General features: G+C 42.3%; 1 protein-coding gene across 1 annotated transcript; it reads right to left on the bottom strand.

Moving 5' to 3' along the window:
* IL13RA1 (interleukin 13 receptor subunit alpha 1) lies at positions 1–15,105 on the bottom strand. Its single transcript, XM_041485228.1, has 10 exons — positions 14,997–15,105; positions 11,738–11,895; positions 8,317–8,452; positions 6,203–6,323; positions 4,266–4,450; positions 3,737–3,888; positions 2,445–2,577; positions 1,899–1,995; positions 1,549–1,633; positions 1–431 (listed from the first exon to the last, which is right to left on the bottom strand). The coding sequence occupies exons 1-10, from the start codon at positions 15,076–15,078 to the stop codon at positions 312–314; spliced, it is 1,269 nt and encodes a 422-aa protein (XP_041341162.1). The 5' UTR covers positions 15,079–15,105; the 3' UTR covers positions 1–311.
* Positions 15,106–19,442: the final 4,337 nt, after the last annotated feature.

Genomic DNA, 19,442 nt, shown 5'->3' with positions numbered 1-19,442 from the left:
CCTGACAGTCTGGTGTGAGGCACAAACACAAGTGCAAGTGGCGAGTAACAGGGCGGAGCTGGCTGAAGCCAGAGCAGGGAACCCACAATGCAGTCCCATGGAATTACATACATGCTCATCTTGCATCTTGACTGAGCTCAGATGAGGATTTCTGGCAGAGATGGAAGAACAGCCACTGTTTGTGATGCATCTTCAGAGGAGGAGCCAGTGAGTCAGAGCTGGCCAGTGCCTCACAGGCCTCTTCACATCTACAGTCACCTGAGGTACAGGAGCAGGATCAGCCTCCTCCTCTTTCACTGATAAAGCAGAGTCTACCTGTTTTCTTTTTCAGGATTACTGCTCTCTGAAGTTTCTGTTAAAATTAAAGAATGAATTTCTTCTTCTATAATTAACCTGTCAAAAGCATTTGTGGGGTCATCCTTTGCAGAGCTCTGAAAGAGAGGAACAACATTTTTAACAGTGTCTCCTCGTGGCAAGGGTTGCTTTTTCACCCCAGTAAGACAGACCCCTGTTCCACAACATAGACCCTGTGTTATGGTGGGAAGCCAAAGTAGCTGGGCAACAAACTGTGCTTTTCAGAGCCATGGCTTAGGCCTGGCTGACAGAAGAGATATCCTCTAGAGATGAAGTTGGTCCCCACTTTAAGGGTGCTTCCAGCTACAACCAAAGGGTGAAGCTCAGGCAAGAGGATGGAGAGCTGAGCACGAGCACACTTTGTAGAGTTTTCACTGAGCACACAGAGAAAATTACTTGGGGCAGTAGCAAAACACTTGTGAAAGCACAACAAAGTGTAACAGCTACCACAGTGGCCAAGAGTCCCATCTGGGAGAACAACATTCATGTCAAGGTTTGAATTATGGCTTGTCAGTGTATTTCTCTTTGGATTTTTATAAAGGAAGATTTATTTAGAAAAGTTTCCTTAATGGGTATTATGTTTCTTTTCCCCAAAATAAGGCACCACTGCAAGTCTTTCATCAACCAGTGCCTGAAACAACTATAGCTGGTTTTGTTCTTTCATCAACAAGAAGCTGTATGTCTGATTTACTTCCTAGCTGACAGACTATGATAAATGTGAGAGTGCTAAAAATGTTAGTTTCTGGAAGCCAAACACAAATAGCTTAATTCAGCATCATAAATATGATTAAGTAGCAGAAAGACATGAATGTTCAGTAGAAGTCACTTAATGGAATTGCAAAAACAAAACCAACAATCCTCAAACCAAAACCCACACAGCAAAAGAAGCCTGACAATCAGAAAACTGCCGCCCAAAAAACCCCAACCTGAAAAAAATTTAAGGGACTGGAGTAACAGAATAATGCAATTCTATTAATCTAACTGGAAAAGCACATACAGCTGGGGTGGTGGGGAAGGAAATCTAAGTTTTGAGTAATTGTTTCCGAACAATTCCTAGTATTGTAAAATACTTAATCTTCATATGATATAATTACTTCTACACAGTTAGTTATAAGACAGACATAGGAAAAACAAAACTGCAAGCCTAGAGATCCCAGTTCAATAGATTTGTTGACCGATCAGCTTCTTACTAACCTGGGAATCCTCGTTCTGCTCTCCAAACATGCGCTTAAGAATTTCTCTAGGGTCTGGAATTGGTGGAAGAATTAATATCTTCAACCTTCATGAAGTTAAAAAGAAAATATTTAGATTAAAGATATATTAATTCAAAAATCATTTAAACATGTCGAAATCATGTTTGGGTACAGTCAAGAAAATGTGTGGAGTCAATTTTGTCATCACTGGCCAGCCTTCGTTTTCTGTACAACTGTACTCATTTCTTATTTTTACTCCCCAAAACACAAGGGGAACATTGACACAGACAGATTCTAAATAACTTTCATCTTGACAAAGACAGCAGCAAATGTAAGGAGATCAATATTTACCTTTTTAGATAAACCAGTAGAATTATTGTAGATACTGCCACTATTAATGGAATGGTAATTATTAGAACAAAATAGATTGTAGAATCTCTCTTCTCACCTGGAAAACAGAAATTGTAGAAACTTAGGGACATTTTGAGAGGCTTTTTAGGAATAACGACAACAAAATAGTTAATTCTCCAATTTTTTCATAAACTCAGTGCTTTTTCAAGTACACTAGCACTTTTGTAGGCAAGGACAGTCTTGTTTTCCAAAGATGGGATTATAATGTAGATGTGCTTGGCAAGGAAATGCAAATGAGCAAGACTCAGGGCTGAAAAACTGGCTACACTGGACTTTGCACAGCTCCACAAATGGCACCACAAAACAGCAGCACAGGCTGGGACTGGTGGTGCTGCTGAGGGACTAGAGCCCTTCTGCCCTCTTTTCACTCAAATAGGTACATAAGGAGATGATCTCTGACTCCCATTTATTTAGCAGAGAGAAAGGTTTTAAATGCCTTAACAGATGAAGAGTAGAGTGCAACACAAAGCAGGGCAAGTGTCTCACCAATGCTCTTTTCCTCGCTCCAGTCGCTTTGGAGGTGGCTGTTGTAACACTCCCGCTTTGGCTTTGCTCTCACTTTGAAGGTGTACTTGCTGTTAGGATCAATGCCAGCAATTGACACAGAATTCACTTCAGACTAAGGCAAAAAAGAAAAGGCAATTTGCTTTGTTCAATTAGCACTGTATTCTCAGTCACTTCCAGGACTATTTACATTGTGCAGCTAATGTATTCTGAATGTTTTGATGGAAGACCTTTTTATGACTATGAAACCTTAAAAATAGGGCATAGTGGAATTTAACAAGCACAGAAGGCCTAAATGCACATTCCAAAGCTAAGATTTAATCTCATTCACTGCTACATCTATCATGCAGCATTTGGCATCAATGATTAAACTAAGACTTTGCATTTGGAACGGTGCCTTTCTAAACTTTTTTTTCCTTTTTCTGAGAAACATCTGTGATTTACCTTCCCTTCTTGTCAGGGCAGCATAACCAGCCATAGCAATGTGTTCTGTGATGCCTCTACAAAGAAGAGCACACACTAGATAGGACCTAACCACTTATTTTTTATCCAAAATACCACTTTCCTGGGGAATGTTGCTAGCATTCAAGTTTGGCATAGAATATACAACTAAACATGCTCCACAGGAGAAGACTGCCACTCACTTTGAAATTTATCATGCTGTTTTTATCATTCTGACTAAACAGTACATTCAGTTTGGCTATGGACATATAGCACGAGTCCATCCAGACACTAAACTCAATGCTTTTTATGTGCACACTAAAATCAGTGTACCTGAGGGTGCACCCCCTCTTTCTTCCCCTCCATCCTCAGTCTTTATCCCCTTGCTTTTCTCTGTGAGATTCTCTGTCCTTGTGTGCACCAGCAGCTGATTTTTCTTTAGGGCAATCAGGTCACAGCATTCAAGTCCAAAGCTGCCACATGGCCAGAGACCAACAGCAGGAAAACCCAACACCAAAACACAAAGCCCATAAGCCTGAGAAGCAGACAGGCACCATTTCCTGATAGTCTAGTAAATCCCTCTTTATCAGACTGTTCTTACACACTAACAAATTGTCCTAACAAATGATGGGAAGGATTCATAAGACTTGCATGAATTTTGATGTACAGCTTTTACTAACATAAACCTACAGTATGAGAGAAAAATCCTACATTCACACAGCACTTCCAGCTCTGGCACCCAACCCAGTCACATGCAACTGCTCACTTTCAACCACAAATATTACAAAAGATTCACAGGAAAAAAAAAAGAAAAAAAAGCAACGAAAACTTACTGCAATGATCTGACCATTGTCCAAATCCCCATTGCAATACTTAACTTCGTAGTTTAAACAACTTTTTGGAAATGTTTCTGATTCACTCCATTTTACATCAATTCCATCATTAGTCTTTGACAATGTCAATTGTCTTGGTGTGGTAGGTTTTACTGCAATGCAAAATGGAATAATTAGTTCAAAAGCCTGTTTCACTGCTTACAAAAATTGTTCAGTCCTGTATTGCAGAATACTACACTTACAGCAGATTAAGAGAAAGAGGAAGAAGTTAGCACCAGTAAGTCAAAAAAAGAGTAAATCCAACTAAAGAATGAGTAGAAATTAATAGAAAATTACCCCTCCCCTTCTTCCCAGACACCCATCCCACAGAAAACAAACTCTTGTCTATATCATTTCAAATCAAAGGTCAGTAGAAGGGAGCATCTAGTCTCATTGTCTCATCCATACTTTATGAAGTTTCTCAAACACAACAATGTACTACCAAATTTCTCATTTTAATTATATTTGTATGATGTGATGTTAAACTTACCAAGGGTGGTAGGATTTTTACTTGCACACACAGGCCTAACTTCTTCAGAATCCCCTCTAATCAAAATACTTATAGCAGGATAAGTTCTCCTGTCTTTTGGGAAGGTAAGATTGAAAATGCATTCAAAGATTCCTTGGTCTACAGAGGAGCTGCTACAGTCCTTAGCGTTTTCCAAGCCATCAAACCTACAGGAAGAAATCATTCTTGTAAACTTCAGAAGAAAAGGACAGCAAGGGGAAGGCTTGTTTATAAATGTGTATTACAAATTCTAAAGACTGGTATTGCATTAAAGCTATGCTATAGCATATAAAAAAAAGTAAAGCTACGCAAAGTAAGCAGCCTCTAATTTATCTCAAGCTTTAGAAAGAGCATTGTTTTTGTGAAGAGTGCCAAGGAGCAGAAAGAGAAGCAGGCTTGCTTTATATCAAAAAGAACAACTGCTGTCAGCTTTGGTTCACATTTTCCACATGGGAGAACAATTCCAAGGAGTAAAGAATATTTAGAAAACATACTAATTTGGACCACTTCTTGTCAGCAGAATTTCATCTCTGTGATAGAACAAGCTGATCAATTTTCTTTAGCTCTGCCTCAAGTATTGCAGCTTTGAGACAGTTGAGTTTTCCCTGATTTGATTTTCAAAATGTCAGTATTCCCTTTCAATAATAGAGAAGTTAGGAAGACAAACTTCTTCCTTGCTTCTCTTTGTTGCCCAAGTCTCAATGAAAATACACCACTAGCCTTTCCTCCCAGGAAAACAAAATACCCCACCTCACTGGCATTGTGGAAAATGTAACTTACAGTCTAAAATTGAAGTGTTTTCTTAGTTTTTTTCTTTAAAAATCTATAAAGTCTTATTCTTTCAAAGCAGCATGAATTAAAACACTTTGAAGTCAGTGCAGCTACATCTTCCATTAAAAGTAAGGGCAGGTTGAAAATACATAGCTCAAATCTACAGCATTATTCCAGTAAGTATCCCTATACCCAGAAATTCAGATCATCAACCCTGCATTGGTCCTGTTCTTATACCAAAGAAAAAGATTGAGCAGCAATCTAGACAGGGAACAAATACTGCCCTCACATTTAATGAAAGCACCAAGATTTGTGCTGTTTGCTGCCCAAATGCCCTGAACTGAACAGCTGGCCTTCAAGACTGCCACAGGAGAAGAAGAGCAAAAAGTTTACGCAATTAGCTCAAATCAAACAGAAAGCTGATTTAAAATACAACATGGGCTTTCGAAAAGAAAACTCCACTATTTCTACAGAAGCTAATGCAATCTGGCATTTCACAAGCCCCAAAGTGCAGAGGTATGCATAGATCAGCATGTACAGCTATCAATGCCAAGACCTGGCTCACGCAAGTCTCCTCCTTTGGAACACGACACCATTTATGGCTGTCCACTGGCCAGAGGGGATGATGATGATAAAAAGATGTTCTTCATAGCTTTAAAGGTGAATCAGTTATTTACATCATTGAAGATGCAAACAGAAGTTCTGCTAAGAGTTATTAATGCTTTCATACCATTTCCCAATGGTTTATGAGCTGACACATACATTGTGGTAATCCTAACTTAAACATCCTGTTTTGTTGGGCTGCAAAGAAAGCAACTAATACATTGGTCTAGCTTAGTTCTTAATTATTCTCTCTTTGAATCAAGTGCCCAAACAGAAAAATATAGAAAGCAATAGCAGCTGTGTTAATCTGGGCTACAGAAGCAGACACAAAACAGTTTTATCAGCTTCCCAAAAAGTCTTGGCCATAGCAGCTTCTGACCCCTCCAGTGGTGAAGTTTTCTGTTGGATGGGGCTGAGCAGTAACTTGGACACAATGCCCTGGGAATTTTATAAGCAACAGGAAGCAGACAAGCGGAATGTGTCATGTAAAACTAAAGATTAGTCCTGGAGCACTTCAGAGCTGAGAACACGAATCTCCCACGAACCAGTAGAACAAAGTGTAGTTGGTGTCGCTGCTTGCGTTCTCCCCACGACGCCAGGTACAAGCCATGTACTCCAAATTGTGCCAAACACAGCCCAAGTCAACAGCAGCAGTACCTGGAATACCTGCAAGGCAAGTTGGAAATGTTCTCTAAGGTTTATTTTGTCCAAGTTTTCTCTGCTGTTTCCAGAAGCAGAACATTTCATTTTACATAACTGAAACTGGAAGGCAGAAATGGGTTGGTTACCTCCCAGACTACACTGCCTGTTCAGCACAACAAACCAATTCCAGCTGTTTAGAGCTTGCAATGGCTGAAATCTCAGCAGAGTAACTTCTAGAGGCAAGCCAATCACAACAGCACATCCCAGAGCTCACCGTGGTTTAATTGCTACTTAGAGTACCAGATGCTAAGGACAAGGTATTGAGTCAGGAAAACATTTATTTCTATTAATCTACAGGTACTTTAAAAATAAGTCAAAGTAGCTGGTAATTGCAGGGAAAACTATAACAAAGCTAAATGCTTTTACAGCTATCAGTGTCAACCATAATTAAAGCTATTAAAAACTATTTTTAGCTTCTCCAGATACAGTATTAGCTGCTTTGCATTTATAATATGACTATCAGTGTCAACCATAATTAAAGGCTGACTATTTTTAGCTTCTCCAGATACAGTATTAGCTGCTTTGCATTTATAATATGAGAAAATACCTCTGAGTCTTAAATACTGACAAAAGCAACACTAGGTAAGTTGACTTTTTAATGGAGACTCGTATACCTTTAGACCTCAAAATGTAACATTTGGAAACTTAAGTCACATCAATATAAATGAGTACTTAGCAATTGTGAATAAGTCAATGGATCACCAGGCAGAGCAATTATGGAATAAAGTCTTTCATATTCAGTCTTGCATTTCTGTATGAGTTCTTTAGACTGCATTACCATATTACATTGCATTGGATACCTTTTCCTTCTGACAAGTAGCAACATCTCCATGAACTAAAAACTAAACCCGTATTAAATGCAGATCTACTTTGAAAGTCCAGCTTGCGTTCTCCCTGAAGCAGCAACTAAAAATATAGGGAAATGAAACAGGTTTTCCTGTTTCAAGAAGTATATAAAAATATTTCATCTGCAAACACACTTTTAAAAGCCCCAGCCTGTTTAGTACATGTTGTCCTAATGATCTGCTTCCCTGATTTTCCAGGGCCCTCCTGGCAGACACACACAGGCTTGATAAAGTCTCTTATTCTCCCAGCCACATGTGGTTTTCATCCACATCAAGTCATGCTCCTGGGTTAAGACAGACTTTTAGGCAAGAGGCTCATTTTCTTGATGTACATCCTAACTTCAAGTATTCAGCAAAATAACTTACTCCTCAAAGTCTGCTTCCTAACAGACTTTGAGGAGTCTTGCTGTGGACCCCATACTTCTGCATGCCAAGAAACAAAAAATACTTTTTCTTCATTCATTTTGCTATGCTTTGTAGACCTCACTCATCTCTTGAAGAAGACAGAACCCTATTGCAATTATTTAAGCAATTTATTCAACAAGTTATTAAATTTACTACATTCCTCCCTCCTACATAGACAGTTGTAGAGTTATTTTATGGGCTTCTGTTTATACAGAAAAATCATAAAAAATAAACTGACTTAGATGCCAGTCATGAAGGCAGCAGGCTTAATGGAGTCAGACCTATCTCTAATGCCACAACCACCAAAACCAAAGCAGCTCGTACTCCATTCCTGGGTTTAGGTGGGGGGAAGAAAACCAAATCATTTGTCATACCATCTCAGATGCATGGGAATTCCTGCCAGCGTAAGGAAATATTACAGCCCTTCAGAAAGAAGGGCTCAAAGGAGGCAGAAGACAAGTACAGGACCTACACTGCTGTTTTGGAAGAGGACTTCAATCTTACAAGCATGCCCAGAAGACTTTAAGCATCAGAAGACCCCAGTTCTGTTTAAAGGTGGTATAACCATTCTGTTTAAGCTCTATCAATAAAACCAGCCCTTGTATCTGGTGTTTCTCTATGATGCATTTCATGATTTCTTCTTGAAAGAGAGGAGAAAAAGCCATGTCTCCTCAGGCCAAGAGGGGTCTGGCCACTGCTGGCATTACCTTTTGGCAGAAGGGAGGTCTCCACCCAGGGGCTGGGCTCACTGGTGTTGTCATTCTTGCATTCACTTCTCACTCTGAGGCGCATTTCCTCATTCAAGTGTGCATCCGTCACACGGAAGCGGCTCTTGCTCCACTCCTGGGTTTAGATGGGGGAAGAAAACCAAAACATTTGTCATATTATCTCAGATACAAGGGAATTCCTGCCAGAATAAGGATAAATTACAGCCCTTCAGTAAGACTACAGCTCAAAGCCAAAGGAAACCAGTGTCTGACTATGCGGGAAGCCTCAGCGTCGCTTGGCTTTGCTTTTTTCTTTCTCAGGCACAACCAGAACTCACAAAGAAAAACTACTCCCATCCCTGTGACCTACAGACCTAAGTAAAGACTACACAGAGATCAAGAAGTAAGTATAACAAGGGGGAAAATGATCCTAGAAAAAGTCTTCATGGATAATACAAAATAAGCTTGTTTATACTACAGTGGTATTAACAGGCACTTACAGATCTGACCTTCACCTTTCTGTGTGTGTGCACATGAGGACATGACCAACAAAATGAAGAACATTTTAAGACGCAACCAAAAAGCAGTGAGATGAGTTTAGATGATTTAAGGAGCAAAAGAAAAACCTACCAAAACAAACCCATAAATGGCTATTAAAAGCAGTGACACCACATCAAGCCCAAGTATCTCACGATTTTCCATTTCAAGTATGTTTGTATGAGAAAAAGGCTCACCCTTTTATCACACACTTTCTTGAGCATCTTTTGTTGGCCTAGGAGGATGCTTTTTATTTAACTGGAAACTGGGTACGAAACAAATATCTTTATGGCTGTTATATCTGTTATGGCCAAAGAATGCTGTAACTAATCATATATAGAAATAATAAACATTGGCACTAATGAGAGGGTAAACAAATGTACAGATTAGGTTTGTGTGGGTTTAAAAGATAGGTGTCTGGCAAGGAAGGTGGGATAGAATAATTTGGTGGGAAGGGGACCCACATTTTCTAACTCCAAAATAACGGGGCTTTCAGGCAAAGACATGAGAAAAGAACAGCAGTTCTTTGCCAGCATGTGTGTGACCCTGCAAACAGCGGCAGCCCCAGCGGGCAGAGCACAGCCCCAGCCCAGCCTGCCTTGGCTGCAGTTCCGGGCACGGCCAGCAGGGGCGCTGCTGGCTCCCGGCCGGGCAGGGGGCGATGCTTCCCCGCGCCTGCAGGGGGCGCTGTGCCGCCAGCTCGGCCGCGTCTCCCTCACGCGCTGATGGCGGGCGGGCCGGCGGGAGAGAGGGAAAAGCGGCTTTGTCTGCAAAGCGCAGGGACAGCCACTGTCAGTGCCCCTCTGGATGGCGAAAGGAGCTGCAGTAGGAACCTCAGAAGAAGCAAGCTGGAACGGTGTGCAAAATGCCGCAGTAATAAATGAAATGTAGCAGAAACTCCGCAGCCGTAGCAGGAGCCGCGGGGTGTCCTGTTGGGCAGGGTGTGGGGTTACAGCACAGTGAAACACCCGGAGCAATGGCAGAGGAACAGCGGGGCTGGGCAGCGTCAGCCCGGCCCATGAACACAACCAGGAGAGGCTCCCTCGGAGGGGAAAGGGGCTCAGGGTCCTGGGTTTTCCTGAGGCACCCGAGTAGATGGTCAGGATTCCTTCCTGAGAGATCAGGTGTTAACAGTGCCCCAGTTCAATGGCTGCTCCCACGAGCACAGCCTCACCCACGGTAGGAGAAAACAGTGGGAGAGGGGACTCCCCAGTGGTGGGGAATTCTTCCCACAGCAACCACAGCCTGTGACCCCAGGAGCGAGAGAGAGCTCTGAGCCGAGCCCAGCCCCTCACCCTCAGCCAAAATGTCAAAGTATCTCTGCCCTTCCCAAAAGAAAACCCCCCAGCTAAGGGGCTGCAGCCAGCTGCACCCCTTCAGCCCACCTTGGCCACTTCTTTTGTCTCTCTTTAGCACCAGTTGTTATCATCTCTAGCAACAAATGGGAGAAAATTTCCTTAAAAAAAAAAAAAAATCCTAACCTCCAACAGATTCTGTGAGCAAAAAGAAGCAGCAAGATGTACAGTCTGTTTCATCCTGTCCTGTGAAACTGCTGACCCTCAGTTCTTTCATTGCTGATGACCTTACTATCTATCAGACCCTTCCACAAACTTAGTCAGCTCTTCAACCAAGGAGACTTTCTACTTGTTGATTTGTTAATGAATCAATCAAAAGAGGCAAATATGTTTCTGCTGTGTTAGCAGGTTCAACTGGCTCATCTAAAGGTCCAGCGAAGATTATTAGAGGTCATTAGTGTCAAAATGAAACATCACCCTTTTAGGTGTAACATTAAATCAGCTCAGCTGTTTGCAAAATGCAGAGTCACAGAATTATAAAATGCTTTGGGCTGGAAGGGAGCTTAAAGACCATCCAGTTCCAACCCCCTCGCTGTGGGTTCCTGCGTTCCGCTAGAACAGGTTGCTCAAGGCTCCATCCAAACTGGCCAAACCACATCCCTACTCATGTCCAGGATATCCTGGAGCTGTGAGAAAAAATGCAGTGGTTAGCATGAAGAGGCCAATGTAAGCATCAGGCTGTAAGACTGTAACAGGGCTCAACAACAGACTCCTTCAAGAGGCATCATATCAATTGTAACCATACCTGATATAGCAGCACTGCCTCCCCCACAGCTGGCATCTACCAAAGGCTTCAAACTCCCAGAGTTTGGAATAACGAATTTATTTTCTTACTGGCAATAAATTGTAAAAAATCTTGTCCTACAGCTCATAGCAACGGGCACCATGGCAATGCCCTGTTCAAACAGCAGCTAATCCACAGCAAGGAGCACATCTGGGCTGCAAACCATCTAACACAGAAAATGAAAGCCCAAAACAAATGAATTACATACTTCTGTTCCAGGCAACAAACATGCACCATACTGTCTTCAAAACACAACCCTCCCATAAATAATTGTAATTGCAGGGAGAAGGTAAATGGGGGAATGTTAATTCTTTGCATTACCTCCAAAACATGCAATACTGTCAAACTACAGTGAAATCTGCATGTCTCTTCAAAGTGAGTCCAAAGTAAAGGAGAAAAATTCAAATTGCAAATTCCCATTAAATTCTTGAGTATGTAGACTGCCCTGTATCTAATTTTTCTAGAAAGCTGCACAAGCAAAGACTGAAACGAGACTTTTCCCATTATTATTACAGTACTTCTGTGTTACCATCAGCACTCAGTTATCAGAGAGCAACAGACAGATTCTTCTGATCTGAAGATCCCATATGCTGGTATGATTCACTTTTGAGGTTTTGATCCCACGATAAGAATGAAATGCTGTGTTAAAATTGTATTTATACATGTGTATATGCTCTCCCACATGGAGATTTTTAACACTAAGACATTTACTGGAACACAGAGCCCAAAGAGGTGATGTACTTACTCTTCTGTCCTCAGGAACCCCATTAATGACGATGTCACTGGAGTACTCCAGGTTGCAGCTACTGCTGACGTTCTCTGGGGGGTTCCATGTCCAGTTCAGAGTACAGATATGGGTAAATGAATAGTCCAAGTTGGATGGAGATGGAAGAACTTTTGCTCCTGGAAGAAAGGCGTTACCAGTGTAACAATCCTGCTGGCCCACACTTTACCATTAGTAATACTGGCAGATTTTTAACTCTCTGACAGAAAAGAACACAAATAACTTCTCAGCTTCATCAGCCCACTAAAGTGTTTCTCAACACAAAGTGTTACCTCAACTCATAAATAATTTAAATATGCACAAATTAACTGAAAAGTATTTTTAAGAAATTGTAGCCTGCAACAACACAGTGGTTGTGGTACTCGAGCTTTTGCACATTCAAGGAAGTTGAATCACATGCTGAAACTTTAGTAAAAACAGTATATACATTTTGTGGAGCAATTAATACCGTGTTCTCCCCAAAAGTTATCCATCAGCATAGCTTTAAAGAGAAATCCTTAAAAAGACAAGTGATTACATCTTGCAAGCAACAGCTGTATGTTAGAAGCACAATTTAAGCAAAGATTGCAAGCAAAGCAAAGACTGCAAATGCAAGAATGTTAAAAAACAACAAGGAAACCACATCACTTTCTCAATTACCTATTAAAAATATAATGCTATGTTCTGGCACAGTGAGCAAAACCAGGGTGGGACAAGTAGTAATTTACTGCTGCCATGCTTCAGTGGTCCATTTTTTACCCCCGCAAAGGCCAATGAGAAGCAGAGCAGGGCCATGACTCAGAAACGGTCGCAGCGATAAATCCATTTGTGCATTGACCCTTCCTTATCTTGTGCACTGAGTCAATGCCTACTCAAGATCCATCACAAAGCTTGAAGATCATATTAGAAAACAAAGAAGGGAAATATGACAGGAAATGGCAAACTTCCAGGAAAAAGTAAAGTACATGTCAGACATCAATTCTGAAAAACATCACCAACTGGGAATTCCCTAAGAAAGGAAAAGTGAATTTTAAAGGGCTACTCTAATATGAACTATGAGAAGATGTTGAACCAGAAGCCCAATGAGGCTGTTTCTCAGGGTATCTCCAGGTGTCATCACTGAGCCACTGCCACTTGTTAGTCTGTGGACAGAGTGTACCCTTGTTACTCAATAGTTTCACAAACCCTTCAAACAGATATCAGCTCGTGCTGCATGTCTTGCTGTCCAAGGGAACCAAGCTCAACCCATCCCAACATTCAAGAGAGCTCATAGGAAAAGGGCAGAATAATTCCATCAAGATCAGTTTTCCCATCCAGGTCACAGTGCAGCCCCGTTTCCTTCTGTTAGCACAAGGGAGAGGGAAGATAGAGAACCAAAAGAGCTTCCTTGAGCAAGAGTTCTGCTCAGAGTGTCCATGACACCACTATTTTAGATTTCCTGAGAGTCAGAGTAGCTAAATATTGAAGGGAATTCATCAAACTTCTGGAGCTCTCTCAGACCTTTGCATAGTTCAAGGACAGGCAATGGTAGAGATCAGGCATCATTATAATCCATGTGTTTGCATAGATAATGAGAAAAATTACAAAGATTCACTGATTTAGTTTGAATATGCTTAATTTGTTTGAATACATAAAATTTTTGGGAATTTTGTTTGAGCAGAAAGAGAGAATTTTTATTCTTGCAAAAATACAGTCTCTATTGAGAAAACTGAAGGTAGCAAGAACGTCTTTGCCTATTACCTCTTCCACTAACAAAAACACAGGATGGGCTTTAGGAACAGCCTTGGGACATTAAGTTTGCAAATACTGAGTCCTTTTGATCATATTAAAAAAAAAAATCAACAAGAGTACACAGCTCCAAACATTCCATCTTGTCATGATTGAGCTTTTACCTACAATAGCCACAAACCATTAAAAAATGCCATCCCTAATTTCTACTCTAAACATTCTAAACCTTTTCTTCTAAAAGGTTTGATTAGAAGCCATTGCACTTAAGTTTGTAGATTACTAGCCACACAAAGAAATGCTAATATTTACAGCTGATAAATTAATCAGTAAATCGTATTAAAAAAAAGTAAAAAGTTTAAATCTAGTAGGTTTTTGAATAATGTACAGAATTCTGAAGCTCGTGTTTTAATGTTTTTTATTCAGCTTTTATTCATAGATTAAGCCAATCTCATACTTTTGTCTGTGTAAAATATAGTCTCATGCTCTCGTTATTGAAATATCTATAGCAATTTTGCAGAACAACTTAATGACCAACCACAAAATGTAGGCAAGCCGTTATTTCACTGCTAAAATGCAAAACCACCGTGGTGCTTCTAAGAAAAGAAGAACAGCAGTAGCTAGCAGACATTACGTGAGACATAGAAAACATTATTTCTAAAAGCCCTAACGAGGAAACATCAGCAAATCCTTTGCTTCAAGTACCACGTGAGAGTGTTGTAAAGTAGTAAAAAACTCATCATACTTTTATTTTGTCCACCTGCATTTTCTGAAAGTTGATTTCACAGTGCTAAACTGAATTGCAGACAGTTGAGAAAAATAACATCTCGTTAATATCTATAGCTGGGTTTTTGGATAACATGAGCAGAGAATAAACCTTCAAGCTCGGGTCCTTACTAAGTCCTCACAGACGCGCACGCATGTTTCCTAAAACTAAACATTCGTACTTCCAAAATCGGGAATACCGAAGGAAGAGCGAGGGAGGCTCTGCGTGCCCGCACACGGCGGAGCCGCTCCCGCACCGCCGCAAGACGCGGGCACCGGCGGGAGGGCGGGGGAGTCTGCTTGGGGATTTAAGGCAAAAACTGTCCCGGGAAACGAAGATAGAGCTTAAAACATTTCTGCCGACCCTGCCAAGAGCTGCCTTACTGAAAGGGGAGAACAGATTTTCAGCATCCCCGCTCCCAGTAAAGTGGCAGAGCAGAACGCGCAGCCGGCGCTGCCTCGCACACGGCTGACGAGCTTCGGGCGATTCCTACTACAAAATGAAAGCATTTCCCTTACATCCATGCCCGCATTTCCCTTACATCCATGCCCGCATTTCCCTTACATCCATGCCCGCGTGTGCGCGGAGCCACGGCCGAGCCGCCCGACCCGACCCACGCACGAGGAGAGCCCGGAGCGGCCGCGCCAGCGCCGGCACCGGCACCGCGCCTGCGGGCACGGAGCGCAGCCGGCAGCCGCTCCCGAGCGCCGCCACCCCGTCCCCGTTCCCCGCCGCCCTGCCCGCTCCTACCTGCCGCTGTCCCCGCGGCCACCACCCAGCAGACGGCGAGGAGGAGCGCGCAGGGCAGCGGAGCTGCTGCGGGGACAGCCATAGCTCGGCCGCCCCGGCGCGGCCCTTCGCTCCCACTTCCCGTCAAGGGGCCGGACCAGCCGGGAAGGGCGGCGTGACGAGACGGGACAGGCCGGGCCGGCCCGCCCAGGTAATCCGAGCCGGGCGGGAGGGGCGGCCCGGCCCCTCCACCTGGGCAGCACCGCCCCGGGCCGCAGGGCTGTGCAGCGACGGGAGCATCCCACGGCCGCACTGCACTCCCTCTGTTGTGGCCCCTCTGTCGCCCCATGTGCTGCCCCTTCACTGCCCTCCGCTCCCCGCCGCTGCCTCCAGCATGTTCAGCACAGAAACACTTCACCGAATCAATTCGATTGGAAAAGACTCTGAGATCATTGAGTTCCCTTCCGCTGGAGTCGTCGGTGCCTCCCCGAGCCCGGGCTTGGCCGCGCTGCAATCGCGGAACCGCAGGGACGCCGCGGGAGGTGCCCGCACAGCCGCTGCGGGGACCGCACCCGCTCCGCTGCCCCGCCGCCAGCCCCGTGCCCTCCGTGATTCCTCACATGGCCCTGCACCGCGGCCACAGACTCACGAAGATCTCGTTCTGTCAGTCAACGTAGTTTTCCTTTTACAACTGGGTTCACCCTTGTCTGCTACAGCTATTGAAGCGTGCCCCAGGCAGGGTATGGTTCATATCCTCTCCCAGGAAAGCAGCTACGTTAGCACATCCCCGAGCAGTTCTCTTGATGTCAGAGCAGTTATTTAGCCCCTGGCAGAATGCCGCTTTTCAAAATCCCTCCTGAAAATTCAGCTAATTTCTACAGTTCTCATCTGTGCTAAAAATGCATAGTGTTCTTTCTTTTTTTTTTTTTTTTTTTTTTTTTTTTTTTTTTTTTCAGATCTGCCTTCAACAAACTTCCCCAAACTTCCTCTGCTTCAGCCCTTTCCAAACATAATATGGTCACTTGGAATTTTGCTCTCACATTTTTTATGTGTGTGATGGAGCAAGTTTTCCAAAATTTTCTCAGAACTGGGAATAAGACATAAGTGCTATTTTGATGAATTTCAGGAGAATAAAATATTTGGGATAAAACTTTTCCTTCTGAACCAGAATTTTGTGGTAGCTAGCAAGCTTGGTTCTAGTTACCACCCAAATACAGATAATTCTCAAAATAGTACAGATCCAGCAGGGAGGAAACTTGGTAATTCTCAAAATAGTACAGATCCAGCAGGGAGGAAACCAAAATTTGTTAGTAAAACTGACTTATTCCTAACCAAACAGAATGTTTCAGTATTTACTCAGCTCCTCAAAGAGTTTTGCAAGAGTTCATCTGCTTTTTAGACACTCATTCTAGAAAAAGGGAAGTGGACCTTTTTATGACAGGGTGGGGAATATCCTGTGTTAATGTTGGGCTTTTTTTGCTTTTCTGACTTTTTGTTTAATAAGAGGACTTCTAGTTGCTCTTAAAAAGTGCCCAAGGACTTGCAATTATAATCATATAAACATGTGGTTTAAAGTTCCAGGACTTGGAACATTTAAACTGTGTGATGGAGATCAGATTGTGCAATTAAGAGCAAGCATGGACTATGCCTGCTAGTGAGGACATTTGTAGAGCTGATCCAAGCAACGCCTTTCTTGCTTTCAGTTTCCTTGCTGTTTTCTTTCCTTCCTTCTTTCTGTTTTGTCCACTCCTTCTCCCAGGAGAGCCAATGCCAAGCACACATGCAATCGTTCACTCCTTTTGGCTGCCTGCCTATCAACGTTGTCAGCAGCTGAAACACTTTTCCCCCTGTCTCTTCCTTCTCCCTGAAAGCTCAACTCGTTGTCATGTTCCCATCCCGATTCCCGGCAATCACAACTGTTGCCAGAGCCTTTGATCCCTGTCACCTAGCAGAGACTTCCCATTTCTCAATCTCATTGAGTCCTGTCCTGCAGCTTTCTGTTGCAAATCTCGTGCTCATTTATGTTCTTGTGAGCAAATGCACCTGCACTGTGGTGACTGCAACTCATATAGACACACCTGAGGAACATTTCAAATGATCTGTTGAACAAGTACTTGGAGTATGGCTTCAAGTTTGGCATAAACTGATTTACAATCATCTTACTGACCTGCCCTTGGCTGTGTGCTCCTGCCTTTTTCCACCCACACAAACAAAGCCAGTGATTGTGGGGCCATGCAGTGAGTTTGCAGATGCAAGAAAACAAAAATCCAATGATTTTTCCTGTGCATGTTCCCTAAATCAGATTAAGAAATTCTGCCAATGCCTGGTGTGCCTGCACAATTACATCCAGCAAGAGGCAATGATTATTAGCAGCACAGGGCCATGGGGAAATGTCCCTTTTGGGACCACAAGTTATTCCACATCAATGTAGAGATTCCTCATTTCTGATTTTGCAGCAGCTTCTGTCAATACGTTAGGTCTCCACCAAAATAATTACAGGCTCTTCAGAAGACAGCTGGATTCAGTTCAAAAAAGGACTCAAATAGAATACAGCTGGATCTGAGGCACAAAAATCCAAAACCGTGTTGAAAAAAACCCAGTCTGACTCACATGGCTCCTCACATCTTGACCTTTGTTGTGTTCTTTGTTCTGTATTCTTTGGGGACATCTACAATTTTGCGACACACATTCACAACAGACACTAACTCTGCAAACTCTGAACTGCTGCCCAAGCCCTGCCGGGAATGAGAAATTTTGTGGAATAAAACCCACCTCCTTTGAAGAACACTTTGGGGTGGACATGGAGCCAAACATGTTTGTGCAAATGTTCTATCTCCCCCTCTGATAAATTCTATTACAAGCCCATGTATCAACTTTTATGCTTACTATTCCCTAAGTATGAAGATCTACTTGGTTTACCTATTTATTTGGCAAGGGAGTAATTACTGACCAAGGGAGGCAAGGCATAAACCTGGTTTTACAGCTGTTTGGCCAAGGCTCACAAGAGCTCCATACAGAAGCCTCAGAAGACAGAAGTAGAAAAAAACAGTTTTTCCTTTATCCTCTGGTGAGGTAAATAACAATTATACCTGACTTACATTACATCATGTAAGAGCTGGTTCAACTGCCTGGGCATGTACATTAGTCTAACCACCTTGTAGGTTGAGCTAGCTGAAGGAGAGCAACAACAAATTCATCCCTAAAGAGCAAAAGTCTGGGTTTCAAAATTGTCACTTCAGAACAGAGCAAAAACACAACCACAAATTTACCGGATATTTTTTAGGAAAGTAGGGTTATCTGCTGGGACATTTCCTTACTTGTGATTCAGATCTTGTTTCTATTGTTAAATTTGTGTCTATGACTGTCTCTGTTTCCCCAATTAATCATGTTTGTGGGATTTCCCTGAGCTGGATGTTGTGGTGCTTATGCTCCTTTAGGATTTGTCAGTCAGCATCTTCTATCTGTTGCTGAATAATTTAGTATTCACCATTTCACTTGGTGTACTTCTGTGTTTGAAGATTTATTTTGGTAACCTTCTTTAGGGTGTGCATATGTGATAGCTCAGTGCACTAGGGTTTAGTCCCATGAATCTTACACTGGTATTAGCTTCTGATCACTCACCCTGTTCTGTAAAATGAAGAAAGAAATAAAAACAAACAAAAAAAAAACCTAGGCAAAACATGGTTATTGAAATACTTATTTTTCCTGGTTGTCTAGTCTTTATTTTGACCTGAAATAAACTCTGAACTTGACTGCAGTGTGAATTTTTTCCCCTGCATTCTTGTCAAAATTATTCATTATTCAAGAAAAAGGAAGTGAAAAGAGCAGTACAGGATGGCTGGTCTCAGGAAGTTCTTGAGGAGCTCTGTTCATCCTCTGTGTCCAGTGCAGCAGTTAAGAACCAAGGCAAATGGGAGGTGCTGTTCTTTCACACACAGAAGGTTAAACAGGGCTAGTACAACACTCAAAGGTACAACACGCAGGATAAAAGCACTCCTGTTATGATTATGGAGCAGCAGGTGTTAGATTTACATGAGAAGAGAGTAAATTACATCCAGCTGAAATATTGTATGTGTATCACAATTGGTTCACCACTGCTTGGCATAAGCAGATTATTTGAAGTACTAGAGTCTGGTTGCATAAGAATTAGCTGTACACAGTGCTCCTCAACCCAGTAAGAACCCCCTTTTCAGTTAGAGAACTCATCTCAGTGAACATCAGACCAACATGTTCTACTCTCCTCAAGTGGGTAAATTGGGTAAGATGTAATTTAATTTCTATTAAATTTTTGAGCCCATAATTTCCACTTTTGTTCTTCTCCAGTTCTTTTGGGCCAAGTTACTCAAAACATAATGTGGAATCCCTGGGATTTGGTACCTTTAGAAAGGGAAAACAAACATATTTTACCTACTTTAAGACAGAAGTATTATGTTTATGCAAAGTCTTATTTGAGATCAAAATACCATG

Source organism: Pyrgilauda ruficollis, unplaced genomic scaffold, assembly GCF_017590135.1.
Source record: "Pyrgilauda ruficollis isolate IOZ18807 unplaced genomic scaffold, ASM1759013v1 scaffold7, whole genome shotgun sequence".
NCBI lineage: Eukaryota > Metazoa > Chordata > Aves > Passeriformes > Passeridae > Pyrgilauda > Pyrgilauda ruficollis.
This window is presented reverse-complemented; position numbering and strand designations above follow the sequence as displayed.

Bases quoted from the DNA above. Each gene is read 5' to 3' on its own strand.
- IL13RA1 (XM_041485228.1), bottom strand. From the start codon at position 15,078: ATGGCTGTCCCCGCAGCAGCTCCGCTGCCCTGCGCGCTCCTCCTCGCC. The intron at 6,324-8,316 runs GTAATGCCAGCA...CTTGCCTTGCAG, and splicing joins GACCTCCCTTCTGCCAAAAG to GTATTCCAGGTACTGCTGCT. The intron at 1,634-1,898 runs GTAAATATTGAT...AACTTCATGAAG, and splicing joins CTACTGGTTTATCTAAAAAG to GTTGAAGATATTAATTCTTC.